This window comes from Panthera onca, chromosome F1 (genome assembly GCF_046562875.1).
Source record: "Panthera onca isolate mPanOnc1 chromosome F1, mPanOnc1 haplotype 2, whole genome shotgun sequence".
Lineage (NCBI taxonomy): Eukaryota > Metazoa > Chordata > Mammalia > Carnivora > Felidae > Panthera > Panthera onca.
In genome coordinates, this window is record NC_138355.1 from 56,043,490 (window position 1) to 56,057,457 (window position 13,968).

Consider the following 13,968-nt stretch of genomic DNA (forward strand, 5'->3'; position numbering starts at 1 on the left):
GGCACAAAGTTCTCCTCAGAGTTGGAAAAATGAAAACAAAATGAATTGTCGTATCTATTTTTGTAGGTCGGATGCTTGGTAGCTGGGGCACACGCAGTGTAAAGCAATACATACAACCACAGAAGAGAAGCTCCCGGAGTTGTTCCAAGGATATGATCACTGCCTGAGTTTGCTTCCTGTTTTGGTTCAAGAAACACGCTGCCAATCAATCCTGATTGCCAGAGATCAAGGCTGGCTTCATGGGTGTGTGACCTGTAGAGTACCCAAGATTCCAGGCGGTTCTAGGTGGGACTGAGGCTTGATTCCATGCTCTGGTTTTAAAAAATTTTTATGATTCTTTTTTGAAAACTATATTCTTTTCAAAAAAATTTATTAAGTTTTTACTTTTAATCCTAGTATAGTTAACATACAGTGTTATATTAGTTTCAGGTGGACAATACAGTGATTCAGCATTTCTGTACATTACCCAGTGCTCATTGTGGTAAGCGTACTCTTAATCCCTTCACCAATCTCACCCAGCGCCCCCAATCCCCCCTCTGGCAACCACCAGTTTCTTTTCTATAATTAAGGATCTGTTTCTTAGTTTGTCTCTCTTTTTTTCCTCTTTGTTCATTTGTTTTGTTTCTTAGATTGCACATATGAGTGAAATTATATGGTATTTGTCTTTCTCTGACTGACTTATTTCACTTAGCATTATATTCTTTAGTTCCATCCATGTTGTTGCACATGGAAATATTTCATTTTTTATGGCTGTATATATTCCAGTGTGTGTGCATATATATAAAATCAAATTTTACATATATTGATATATATATATATATATATATATATATATATATATATATATATATATAATTTTTTTATCCATTCATCTACTGATGGATAGTTAGGCTGCTTCTACAATTTGGCTATGATAAATAAAACTGCAGTAAACACAGGGGTGCATGTATCCCTTTAAAGTAATGTTTTTGCATGTTTTGGACAAATACCCCATAGTGTGATTACCAGATTATAGGCTAGTTCTGTTTTTAGTTTTTTGGGGAAACTCCACACTGTTTTCCACAGGAATGCACCAGTTTGCATTCCCACCAACAGTGCATGAAGGTTCCTTTTTCTCCACATCCTTGCCAACACTTGTTTGTTGTGTTGTTTATTTTAGCCCCTCTGATAGGTGTGAGGTGATATCTCATTGTAGTTTTGATTTGCATTTCCCTCATGATGAATGATGTTGAGCATTTTTTCATGTGTCTTTGGCCATCTGTATGTTTCCTTTAGAGAAATGTCTGTTTATGTCTTCTGCCCACTTTTGAATTGCATTATTTGTTTTTTTGAATGTTGAGTTGTATCTTAATGATTTTTGAACAAAGGACCCTATGTTGCCATTTTGCCCTGGGCCCTGAAAATGATGTAGCCATTCCTGCCTGAGACCTAGATGTATTTGACAGTCTGATTTTTGTACTCAATCAAAATGGAATAAAAACATTCAGACACTAGTTTCCTATTTAATATCTACTCACTCAACAAATACTTTTGGATACTTAATATGTTAAGTGCTACGATAGATGCCTATCACAGTATAAGTGATACAAGGGAAAACAGGAGGCTACTGTCTCTGTCCTTAAAAAGCTTCACCTACTAGCTCAGGAATAAAGACAAGAAAAAGGATATTGTGATAAAGTCTAATAAATGTCCTGAGAACCAAGTGTTGGATACTATGGAAGTACATAGCAGAGTTATCTAAATGTAAAATCCCCTTATAAAGAATTTCCACATTTTGTGATATTGATGCTCAAAGTATGTTCTCCTTTTTTTTTCCCCAGAAATGATGGGTAGATATCTGTTTCACTACACGAGAGTAGTGCATGTGGGCTACAACCTGCATTGTTAGGGCACATGCTATTTTAGCACAGGTTTTCATGAGCTTCTCGGAAGATGCAAAAGAAAGGCAGATTGTTCTGTCCTTGCTAACTTAACGCTGGTGGGTCTTCCCTTTTTAAGTAAAATGCAATGATAAGCAACTTTTAATAGATTATTTTGAAAACACTTCTCCCTGAGTTAAGAGACACATAAGCCCTTATCAAATCTGCTGCGAAAGAGGACATGATTAATTCATTTTGTTCTCAGTGGCCCTAATTATTTAGTTAATCCTTTCTCCATCTCTTCTGCCCCAGTGCCCACACTAGGAGGACCATCCATAAAGCCGTGGTAACCTGAAGAGAAACAATGCCCATAACTGACATCCTGATTGTTCTGTGCAGGATGGTGGACCTGTTTAGTAATAAATGATATGAAAAGGTCTTTTATTGACAAGCTGCCATGTGCTGTTTGCATTAGCGAATATGAGAAGATGATGGCTGTTCCTCCTTCGTCCCCATGGTATTCAGCTCAGTGAGATAGCAGAAAATGCTTCAGTTTACTTAAAGCATTGATAACACCTCTAAATAATTAACTGAGGACTTCCTGTCTTCAATTACTTAATGCTTTTTTTAACATCTTGAGAGGATTATAAGCAATTTATGGATTTCACATGATGAGTGCCTTCGCCACTATTCCCACAAAGCATTTACGGGATCATGTTTCTAAAGCTTTGAGGTAATTAAAAATAAGCATGGAGACAATGGGGCTGAGGCAAGGTGCCTGCTTTCCCTTCTGTCATTTCTAAGGACCTAGATTTCAGGCTCCAGAATGACTCCGGGTACAGCTTCATTAGCGTTTGACGGTTACTTAGAAAATGCCAACGTTTTGGAAATGATGAGAAAGTCAAAACATTTATCCCAGCGGGTACAGGCAGCTCTTCGATCAAACATTTGGGATGCGATGTAAAATAAATTTGATTATTTTAGTTCATTCCACGAACTCAATAAAACAGTCATTCATATCATAAAATACATCCATAGTGAATTTGGTCGGTCAGTGAGCTACAGAACTGATTTTTTCCTGGCAGATAAGACATGTGAACGCTAACATATATCTCAGGTTTTAGATTACCTAACGCCTAGCACCATTGCCGTCCCATAGGAACCGCATATGGGAGGCTCTGTACTTGGTCAGGTTTTGCTGAACGAAAGTTTTCTTCTTCATTCAACAAAGACATATTTCTCTGTAGGGCTGTATTGCCTGAGTGGAGTACTCTCTAAATCTATTTAAATGGTACAGAGGGACAAACCAAATGAATTCCAAAGTCTTCTTTTCATTTTATGATGTTATAGAAAGCAAAATCATATAGAAAAACTTTAAAATATTTATCCTAATAAAAGAGAACTTCTGCATCAAGTTACGTGTATGAAATCCTCTCTGGGACGAAAATATTCATTAAAAATGACAATGAAAGGAAGAACTGGGGGGAGAGAGGGTGTTTTAAAGAAAAATCTTTCCAATTATTTTGTAACTGATGAGTCTATCAATCCTGTTGATTTGAACATTGCGTTAGGGTTTAGTCTGTCAGCAAGTCAAGTCAATGCTGGTTTTAAAAAAATGCAAGTCCGTCGGTTAAGCGTCCGACTTCGGCTCAGGTCATGATCTCAGGGTCCGGGAGTTCGAGCCCCGCGTCAGGCTCTGTGCTGACAGCTCAGAGCCTGAAGCCTGTTTCAGATTCTGTGTCTCCCTCTCTCTCTGCCCCTCCCCTGTTCATTCTCTGTCTCTCTCTGTCTCAAAAATAAATAAACGTTAAAAAAAAAAAATGCAAACCACTACAGCTCACAGTTCAAAGCCCATGCTGGCTCAGTGGACAGATACTGGGAGAAAAACATTCTGTAACACTGTATCCCAGTTTTTTTGTGAAACCTTTACTGATACAAAGTCTAAATGGCTTTCCACACTCTGTAACTGACACTTCATTTTCCACTCCAAGTCATTGTTTTGATTTCCCCCGGCAGCATTCTTTAGAGTTCTGCTGTTGAATCCTTTGTGGTGTATTTGCAATTAGTTCTTAACTTTTCAGTGTCCCCTATTACTGGGGGCTTCCTGAGAGCAGCAATCTTAGTTTAGAGCACTTACTGTACTACCTCCAACACAGCAAGTGGGCAACAGTTTTGTTTTTTTTTTTTAAAGAATGAAACAGTACTCTGATTTCCTTATAGATGGAGGCAGGGAATGCCTTGGGCACCCTGAGTATGTCACTTTCCTTCCTCATCTTTTAAGTGTGGATATTAAAAACATCCCCCACTTACAGGGATGTAATGAGAATCAAATGTGTCCAAATGGAAATGGTTCTTTAAAATTATAAAGCACAATATAAATGTAAAGTTGTGTTTTGTAAAACAACAGTATTTCAACTACTGGTGATCAATTTCACTTTCAGCGAAATGAGATATAAGAAATAAATTTAATAATCTGAATTGATGAGGGCTTTTTCCATCTGCATTATCATTGATCCAGCTCAGGACCTTCAGATAAGGAATGCAATGTGCAAGTCTGCAAATATTTATTAAGCACCTTCTGCAGGCTTATGGCACTTCTGGAAAACAGTGGTCAAGTCATTGAAAACATCTGTCAATGAATGCCTGCTTGTGTGTCAGGGAATTGTAGAATTAAGAGCAAATCACGATGAATTGATTTTTCCACCTACATAGTATAACTGGTTCCTTCTCTGAGGAAAACTCAGCCACACTCTTCCAGACCTTTCTGTGCTTCTTTATGAGTTTCATTATCTCTAGTATCCATGCTCCCTGCAAGGTATGGGGTCCAAAGAAAGAAGAACATTCACTCGGGAGGCCTTGGAGGGAAGCTTCTGACAAGGGGGGTGGCGTGGAGTAAGTTTGTAACCTCTTGCCTATGGTCTCAGAATCTCAATTTACACAACTGTTTGCCATGATTCGGTAGATCCAAAGAATGAACTAAATTACTTAATCTCTCACAGTATCTTTTTCTGTAAAATGGGAGTAATACCTCTCTTTCCCCCATAGGTCTGTAGTGCCTGCCAAGTGGCTCGTGTGAAATTCACTTGTTTGGCATCTATGAACATTGGTTTGGCATCTGTGAACCATGTCAAGGACTGTTCTAGGTGCCAGAAGTACCACACTGAACTAGGTAGAGAAGACCTCTGCAATTCTGGGGCTTACATCCCAGTGGGGGGAGACATAAAAAGCAAAGAAAAACCAAGCACTCTCAGGCAGTGAAAGGTCCATGATGAAAATAAGACAAGGGGATGTGGTGGCGTATTAGAGAAACTTCCTTAGACTGGGGAAGTCAGAAGACGCCTCTCTTCTCTTCAGAAGTGACATTCAAACCAAAACATGTTAATTATTATTATAATGACTTCTAGTAATTATCTGACATTATACTATTATACTGTACCATTATATTATTATGAAAGTTAATTATAATAAATGCTCTAGCAATAAAAATAATACAATTACTATTAATTAATGTTCATAATAACAAATTGTCACAAACAGTCACCTGTCAACTATTCTGTGTATCAGTTACCCACTCAGTAGATAAACGCTCGCCTCTGGCTGATTTCACCCTGCTCTCCAGTGCATTCTTGGCTATCCCAGTCCCATTATCTATGAGTATATCCTTGGGGAATGAAAATGCATCTTACCGTTTGTCTGAGAAAAAAAAAGAAGTTAATACTGATGCAAAAACCCTACACATAATGCATATCAAAGCCAAATATAAATTATTTCTGAAGTTATCTGCTGTTGTGGCTTATTGCTGCCAGTGTGGGCTCTTCTATTAGCATGGATAAGTGGGACCTGACCATATGTCAGGAGAACACGTCCTTTCGAAGTGACCTCATATATCAAATGCACACCCCTGGGATGCTTTGCCCCCCCCAACCACAATGACAGACTCTTCCGGTACGTTTTCCTTTTTTTTTTTTTTTTTTTTTCACCTGTGACCGTATGCTGCCTCCTGTCAGCGGTGCCACTGTAGATGAGACCTTTCCCAACCTGCCTGAGCTGGTACTCTTTAATGACGCCATTTGGTTTCTCGGGGACACTCCAGCTCAAATGCAGAGACTCCGAACTGGGCGCCGTGACTCTCGGTGGCTGGACACTCTGTGGACTTCCTTGGGTAGTAGCTGCAACTACCTGAAAACATAAGAGTTCAACAGCAATTTATGGTAATAGTACGCTAGGTATCCCGATCAATGAGAATGTCACTTTTGTTTTAAAATGTTGTTGTCTGGCATATCATTAGCAGGGGCTTGGAGAAACAGTCCCCCCTTTTTTATGCTTTTCCTCCCATCCTATTTAAACAATGAAATCTGACCTTGAATACATTCCATAAGTCTCAGACTACCATTTATCACAACAGGTTCAACAACAATTTTGATGACAGAGCACAGCCCTCAGTTTAAGCAAGGAAAATCTGGCTGGCAGACTGGCTTACTAGAGAACTCTTGATAACTCTCTTCCATATGGCTCATCAGTGTCTTTGCATTTTAACAGCCTGATTTTGTACATTTTAAGCACCAGTAAATATGAAGCAAAACCCACATCTGAACTTGCTTGCATATAATATGCTTTGAACAGTATAAATGGGCAGGGTTTTTTTTTTTTTTTTTTTGGTATTCTTCCTGTGATAACCCAGGATGACTTAACAGTGCCCGTGCCAGTGTTCTAGAAAAATAACTGAGTAGACAAGGAAAAAAGGATCAATCCACCAGTCATTCATTCAGCATTATCAAAATATAATTTTGAACAAAAGTTAGCTGCATTTCTTTTTTCACAGAATTAACTCTGCTTTCACTTTTTAACCAATTGTTCTGGCATCTGGTAGACAGGAGCTGCACCTACGTAAAAAGAGCACAGAATTGTTCCAGGAACGCTCGGACCATAACTTTTGATTGGGCCAATCAGCTGCCATCTGTCTAAATTGTGGCACGCTCAGAGATGTTTCTGGAGGTCTGTTGAATAAAAAGCTGCGCATATGCACTGCGGCTGATCCATCTGACTGAATGTTTTACTTGGATGGTTCCGGAACAGTGTGCGAAGATGATGCTCTTCTAAAGTTGTAACGGCATGAAAGGAATCAGAGCTGTTGTGTGTTTGTTTCTCCTGAGTTTACTCTGACTAGGTTGGCTTCTGTGAAATGACTCTGTCTTTATTTTCCTCCTAAATGGTTTGACTGTTTCTTTCCAGTCTCATCTGTGGGCTCTTGCTCTCAGGAGCGCTCCCAGTGTTCATTGTCTGTGTTCTTGTTTTTGTCTCTCTCTCTCTCTCTGTTCTCCTTAACGACTCTTTTCAAACTCCTTGCTTTCTAGATCTTTCTAGATCTAGAAAGATCTTTCTAGAAGATTCAATCACTTTGTAATCCAGCTTCTGACTGAATTTTCACTTGAGGTGCCAAATAATAATTCCTTCCACCATTCTGCTACCTGCTCCTTCTTTTAAGTACATTTTTAAAAGCTTTTAAAATTTGAATCTTACTCTCTATGTTCAGATTTTCCTTTAATGTTTTTTATTTGCTAGCAGGATGGCACCATGATCTATAATTTGCTCAAGCTAGAGATCTCAAATATATCCATGATCCTTTCCTCTTATTCCCCTGTGTATAGTTGACACTAAGCCCTGTAGATTTTGTCCCCCAATATCTGCTGTATCTTCTTGACGTTCTCCATTATGACCCCTGTTGCATGAATTCGGGTCCTCGTCATTTCTTGCCAGGTTGTAGCAAGAGTTTTGGTATCAGATTATTTTCTATGCCAGGCTCTTTTGCCCCTTTCTCTGTTTTTCAAGAGCAGGTCATCCTTGTTGAAGTGGTGGTTAAATAGAAACCCTTTTAAACTGAAGAATGATTTGATAATTATTATGAGTTTATGGAAGGTCATCTAAAAATAGTCGGCAGAGGAAAAATGTGATAAAAAAGGGTAACACTGGTTCAAGTTTTCTTTTCTTTTTTAATTAATGAAACATTTATATTTGCATAACTTTGATAAATTTCAGTGATCTCTCCTTTCAGGCATGAGGATTAGCAGTCGGTTGAGATGGCACCCTACTTACCACTGCATCGGTGGGGATATTGTTTTCTGCCGTTGGAAAAATCATTCACGACCTGGATATCCAGATAGTCGTCATCCTGGCTACTTCTGTCTGGGGTTTAGGTACCTGCCCTTACCTTGCTGCTGACGGCACAGCCAGCAACCGTGCATGCTTTCAGCTGGTATGAATATTCCTGAAATGGTTGAATTCCCTTCGTATCAGAGAAGCTCAGTGATGTTCCTTGAAAGCATTCAATTCCATTTCGGAGAAGAATGTAGTAAATAATAGGACCTAAAAGAGGCAGAGAGATGCCCAGATTTGAGTATCATATCCTTTTAACTATTTGCAAACAACTTAACATGTCTTGGAATTCTAAGGAAATGGGATAATATAGCATTATTTACTTTTAATTTGCTATTGTTTTTGCTGTGTTCGAGCAATGACATGCACTCTTACCGAAGAGAGGGACTCTGGACACAGACAATTAAAGAGACATATATGTTTATTTCCCCCTACTGCCAAGCAAAATTACCTTCAATATTAAAACTATTTTGCTTTCCTTTAACAGTCTTTGTTTGAAAGAGCTCAGATGTATTCTAGGATTCAAGAAAAAATTGGGGGACTAAAAAGTTGCAGGTCCTATTTTACAAAAAGGAAGATCAGTAGGCACATACCTACAGTTCCTTTTACCAGCAAATAATTTTTAATGGTTAGATGCATGCCTATTAAATGTAGATTACACTCATTTCAATTTCCTTATGCAGTTACTGGATTATGTTATTTCAATTTTAAAAATGGCTTAATACCATTTGGTTGTATAGGTTTCTTCCAATTTAAGACTATTACATCTTCAAGATTATCCATTTTGGTCCACGTAGGGGGACTCACTCCTTCAGGCACATCTTCTTTGGTCCTGGCTCTAATAGCTTTGCTGAATCCTCGCCCATAGCTATTCCATGCAGAAATTCTATACTCATACATCACGTAAGGCTCCAGGTTCACATCTGGAAAGGGAGAAATTGAACACTGAGATTTTTAAAACATTTTTGCTGTCTTACCGTCCTATTGAAAATGAATATCAAAACTTGTAAACACTTACAAATTAACGCTTTAATGCTGTTGTGTGTGAGTAAAACTCTAATAATAATCTTAATTTTCTAAGTCAGAAAAAACATTTTCTGTGTGTATTAGATGCAGAAATATGGAATTGCACAGAATAGAGTTTACCTTTTCTGAACAAGCAAATATGGATAATATGGATACATGAAAGGAATGACTGAAATCTAAAAACACTAGACAGGGGTGCTTAGGTGGCTCAGCCGGTTAAGCATCTGACTTTGGCTCAGGTCATGATCTCCCTATTTGTGAGTTTGAGCCCCACATTGGGCTCTGTACTAAAAGCTCAGAGCCTGGAGCCTGCTTCGGATTCTGTGTCTCCCTCCTTCTCTGCCCCTCCCCAGCTCGCACTGTCTCTCTCTCAAAAATAAACATTAAAACATTTTTTAAAAAAGTAAATGATAAAATAAATAAATAAAAGCACTAGACTAATGTACATTGGATGTTAATGCTTCACAGGTTTGTATATACTTTATTTCTATATGAGGCAGTTTCACCAACATACTTTCATAATTTTAGTATGATAAATTTTACCAATTATTACATTGTTCATATTACATTAAATTATTATATAATGTAGTTATTATGAGATACAGGACTTGAAACTTAGCTTATCAGGGCCAGTGGATATAAATGAATGCACAGTCCACTACATACTTACTTCCCTCTTTCACCAAACCACAACGGAAACCCAAGCCAAAAACAACAAATCTAATTAAAAGAAAACCTGGGGCGCCGGGGTAGCTCAGTTGGTTAGGCTACCGACTTCGGCTCAGGTCATGATCTCACAGTTTGTGAGTTCGAGCCCTGCATTGGGCTCTCTGCTGACAGCTCGGAGCCTGGAGCCTGCTTTGGATTCTGTGTCTCCCCCTCTCTCTGCCCCCTTCCCTGCTCACACTCTGTGTCTCTCTGTCACTCAATAATAAATAAACTTTAAAAAAAAAGAAAAGAATAAAACCAGACTACTGAGTGTTTTGCACTGACAAGAATTTTATTAGATAACCATCCATGTGATCCAATGGTGTCCCAAAAGTCTCTGTTCCGTTTTAAGCTTTAATAACTTCAGAAGCACAAATGTTACAAATTTATTTTTTAAAAAATGGAAAATTTAATTGGTTAAATGTTTTCCACTTATTTAATTTTGTGAATTCGAATACGTTTGTATGTATTTGTTTTTGTATGGTGGTTTCTAGATGACTTTTCTCAGATGGAAAATCAGAAGAGTAAGTCCTCCTCTTCGGCTGTCTGGCCACCTGCTGTATCTCCACTGAATGTGGGGTTGAGTCTCAATCCATCCGTGTGGGGTTTTTGACCACGTTTTCCTTATATGCATTTCCTTACTATAAACCCTGATCTGCCTACTCTATAGAATTAGTATGAAGATAAAATGCAAGAAGTTATGTGACAGAGCATCATAAAATAAATTGCTATAAAATAGAAGGGATTATCTTCTGTCTTTATTTTCTCTGGTCAGAGGGCATCTGACACATATTCTCTGTGATGACCACTAGTGGGTTCCCATATATGCCTTCTGTCCTGGTCTGAGGCTTCTTGGCTACAGTCTAATTTTTCCTGTTTTCTTCGCAGCTTTGGGGTAGTCATGTGACTCAGATCTCAACAATGGAGGAAGCATGGACGTGATAGGAGCATCTTGCACGTCACTTTCTAAGAGGAAATCACTTGCCTTCCACTGACTTTCTCATCCCCTTTTGATGGGCTGGACATAGGATGTTGCGGCAACCCAAGCTGCACCATGTGAATGACGACAGCACCGGAAACATCATGAGTCATACACTGGAGGGAATCAGGGTCCCTGGATGACCTAGTGGGGCAGAACTGCCCAGACCATTCACCGGCCCACAGACGGTCACTATATTTTTGGATCAATTCGCTGTAGCAGATTAAACTGTTCATTGCTAATAACTGTTATTCTATACCCTTCAGGCCCACATCGTCATTTCCAATTTCAGTTGTGGCAACTCCCCATGCTGTGTTTCTTATTCTTTCCTCTATGGCATTTCGTTCTTCTCCTTTGTACTCTCTCATCACTTATCCTCATTTCTTTGTTTTCCTGTGAGGCCCAGTCTTTCAAAGATGCTCCTAGCCCATGAAAGAATTCTTTGTTTTCTTTACGTGCAAGGAATCATTGTTGAAATTTTGCCTTCCCTCAATAATCTCTCTAATTTCTGAGTTATTTTTTTTCTTTGCCAGAATTTCCAACTCTTTAAAAAATGTTTTTTAATGTTTTATTTATCTTTGAGAGAGAGAGTGTGAGTGGGTGAGGGACAGAGAGAGAGGGGGACAAAAGATCCAAAGCAGGCTATGCCCGATGGGGGGCTCAAACACACAAACTGCAAGATCATGACTTGGTGACTACATCACCCAGGCATCCCTCCAACGTTTTATTTTTTTAATGTTTATTTATTTTTGAGAGAGAGAGAGCATGAGCAGGAGAGGGGCAGAGAGAGACAATCCCAAGCAGGCTTTGTGCTGTCAGCACAGAACCCGACGTGGGGCTTGAACTCACCAACCGTGAGCTGTAGTCGGATGCTTAACTGAGCCATACAGGTGCCCCAAACCCAACTCTTTTTTTTTTTTTAAGAATAAAACAACCCCTCTTTTTATCTCAAAATTGTTTTGTTATATGGGGCTAGTCTTCAAATAACAGAGGGTTTTGCTTTTGTGGGGATTATGCTTGTTCAATCTTTACTTTTTAATTGCTTTAATGTCCCATACATATTTGTTTTCAATCATTTCTTCAGTGGACAAGGAATTCTTCAAAAATGCGTACACATGGTTGTGACCTTCCATTGCCTAAAAAGCTTTAATTTCCACTCATTCTTGCATAAAGACAACCTGCCGAGTGTGGCAATAAAGGCCTTCATCATCTGACTCCTGCTGTTTGGCCTTATCTCCATTATTTTTTCTCTCCTACACTGTGCTACATTCGTATCAAGGTTCTTGTTTTTCACACCTCCTGGAGTTCCTTTCACTTCCTGTCGCCCTCTGTGCCTGCCTTACCTTCCTTTCACCTGATGTTTCTACTCGTCTTTTAGTTCTCAGCTCAGGCATCACATCCTTCATAAAGTCTTTCCAACCTCTTCTGTCTGCGTTAGGCGTCCTTGCAATGCTCTCTGCTTCCTCTGTCACAGCTCTTACACGGACATCGCTTCTCACATTACAGTACTTACATATCTGTTCTCTGTCCATTCATAGAGGCTGCAAATTCCTGATGGGAATTCTTATTTATTTGTTTTCAGAGCTGTTGGTCTCAGGGTAGTGACTGGTTGTTAGTACAAATTTAATACATAGTTTTTGATAAGTGAAATGATCGCATGCATGAATAAATTTTGGTGAGCCCTGGTGTTGTTTCACTTTGATTGTAAATTTCTAAGAAAGGTTGAGTTCTTAGTCCAAGTTGGTCTCAATCAATGGCGCTTATTTTAGCATTACTTAAGTGCTTCATTTTCTTCATGGAAAAGAAACTTTTGTTATTTTTCAGATTTAATGTATAGTATTTATTGGTAGGTGAAGCATTCTGAAATATGGGTGGTAAAAGGCCTCACAATATTACATCAGTAGGTGTAAACACTTATTGTCATCTGGAGAGGGATATTGCAAACATCTTAATGGGCCCTCAAAATCTTGACCTTAATTACAAAGGGCAGATAAAAGTAGGGAACTCTCTTAGATCAAACCTACTAATTGGTAATGAGGGTCCTTAAATCTGTAACTGGGAGTTGAAGGAAATTGGAGGGTTAGACAAACTGTCTTTTATCTTGAGGACTTTCCTAATTCAATACATTCCAATAAATGTGTTTTGTTTGGTTACAGCGTGTTGATCCAAAGACGAGGTGAAGTGAAGTAAGGACGTCTTACTCAGACAGATATTTCAATCTGGTAGGAGAGATGGAACCAGGGGCCAAACGCATGTGACACACGGTAGAAGTGGACGTCGTGCTGACGCTTGAGAGGAGAGGCGCTGGGTTGGAGGAGCTGCACAGAGGACGTGGATTTTGACCTACACCCTCACAATGCTGACGACGGACATTTCAAGTGGAAGAGACAGCTTGAGGGAGGTTTGGGGCACTCTGCAAGGAGCTCCTACACGGTGCAGAGTCTCTGAAATCTACTGCTACTATTGTTGTTGTGTTTATTTGAGACAGAGAGAGAGAGAGAGAGAGAGAGAGAGAGAGAGAGAGAATGAGTGGGAGGAGAAGTGCAGAAGGAGACAGAGAGAGAATCTTAAGCAGCTTCCATATTCAGCATAGAGCCCAGCGCTGGGCTCGATCCCTCAACCCTGGGAGACTGACCTGAGCAGAAATCAAGAGTCGGATGCTCACCTGATGGAACCACCCCAGGCCCTCGCTAAATTTGCTGTTCTTGAAGGTGACACGGTTTAAATCTGACATCTTCCCTTAGCAAGTTACTTTTACAGATATGACCCTCAGTTTCCTCATCTATTAAACGATCTTACTTACACAATTGCTTTGTGGGTAAATCAAGGTAAGGTTTTAAAACATGTAGCACATCACGGAACTTTATCTCTATTCCTGCTTTCCCTCCTTAATCTACTCCTTTCATCCCAGTATCTTGACTTACCTATTTATTTATTTTTTTGCATCCCAAGGTTTGCCATTATCACTCACCATGGGTTAAGTAAAGAAGAATGATGATTCATGATGGAACAGAGCACTTTTCTTGTTTATTTAACCTTAGCTTGCCTGAATTATGTCACTTAAATGCATTCTATTTGACGCTAGATGCTAGATGATATATATGTACATACACACAGCTACACACACACACATACACACACACACTGAATTTTTCAAAAGGCAGAAACAAACTCTGGAGGGACTTAAGTAAATGGACGAATGATAAAAATTTAATAGAGGGCAGAACTATTTTGGAGATGATC

The 13,968-nt window shown here is 39.2% G+C and overlaps 1 protein-coding gene across 1 annotated transcript in view; it reads right to left on the bottom strand.

Annotated features, from left to right (window-relative positions):
* USH2A (usherin) overlaps nucleotides 1-13,968 on the bottom strand; it is a 737,363-nt gene that overhangs the window by 145,965 nt on the left and 577,430 nt on the right. The window contains exons 53-55 of the mRNA XM_078441308.2: nucleotides 8,738-8,935; nucleotides 8,068-8,222; nucleotides 5,840-6,038 (exon numbers count right to left, since the gene is read on the bottom strand). Coding sequence (XP_078297434.2) covers nucleotides 5,840-6,038; nucleotides 8,068-8,222; nucleotides 8,738-8,935 — 552 coding nt within the window. The remainder of the gene's footprint in view (nucleotides 1-5,839; nucleotides 6,039-8,067; nucleotides 8,223-8,737; nucleotides 8,936-13,968) is intronic.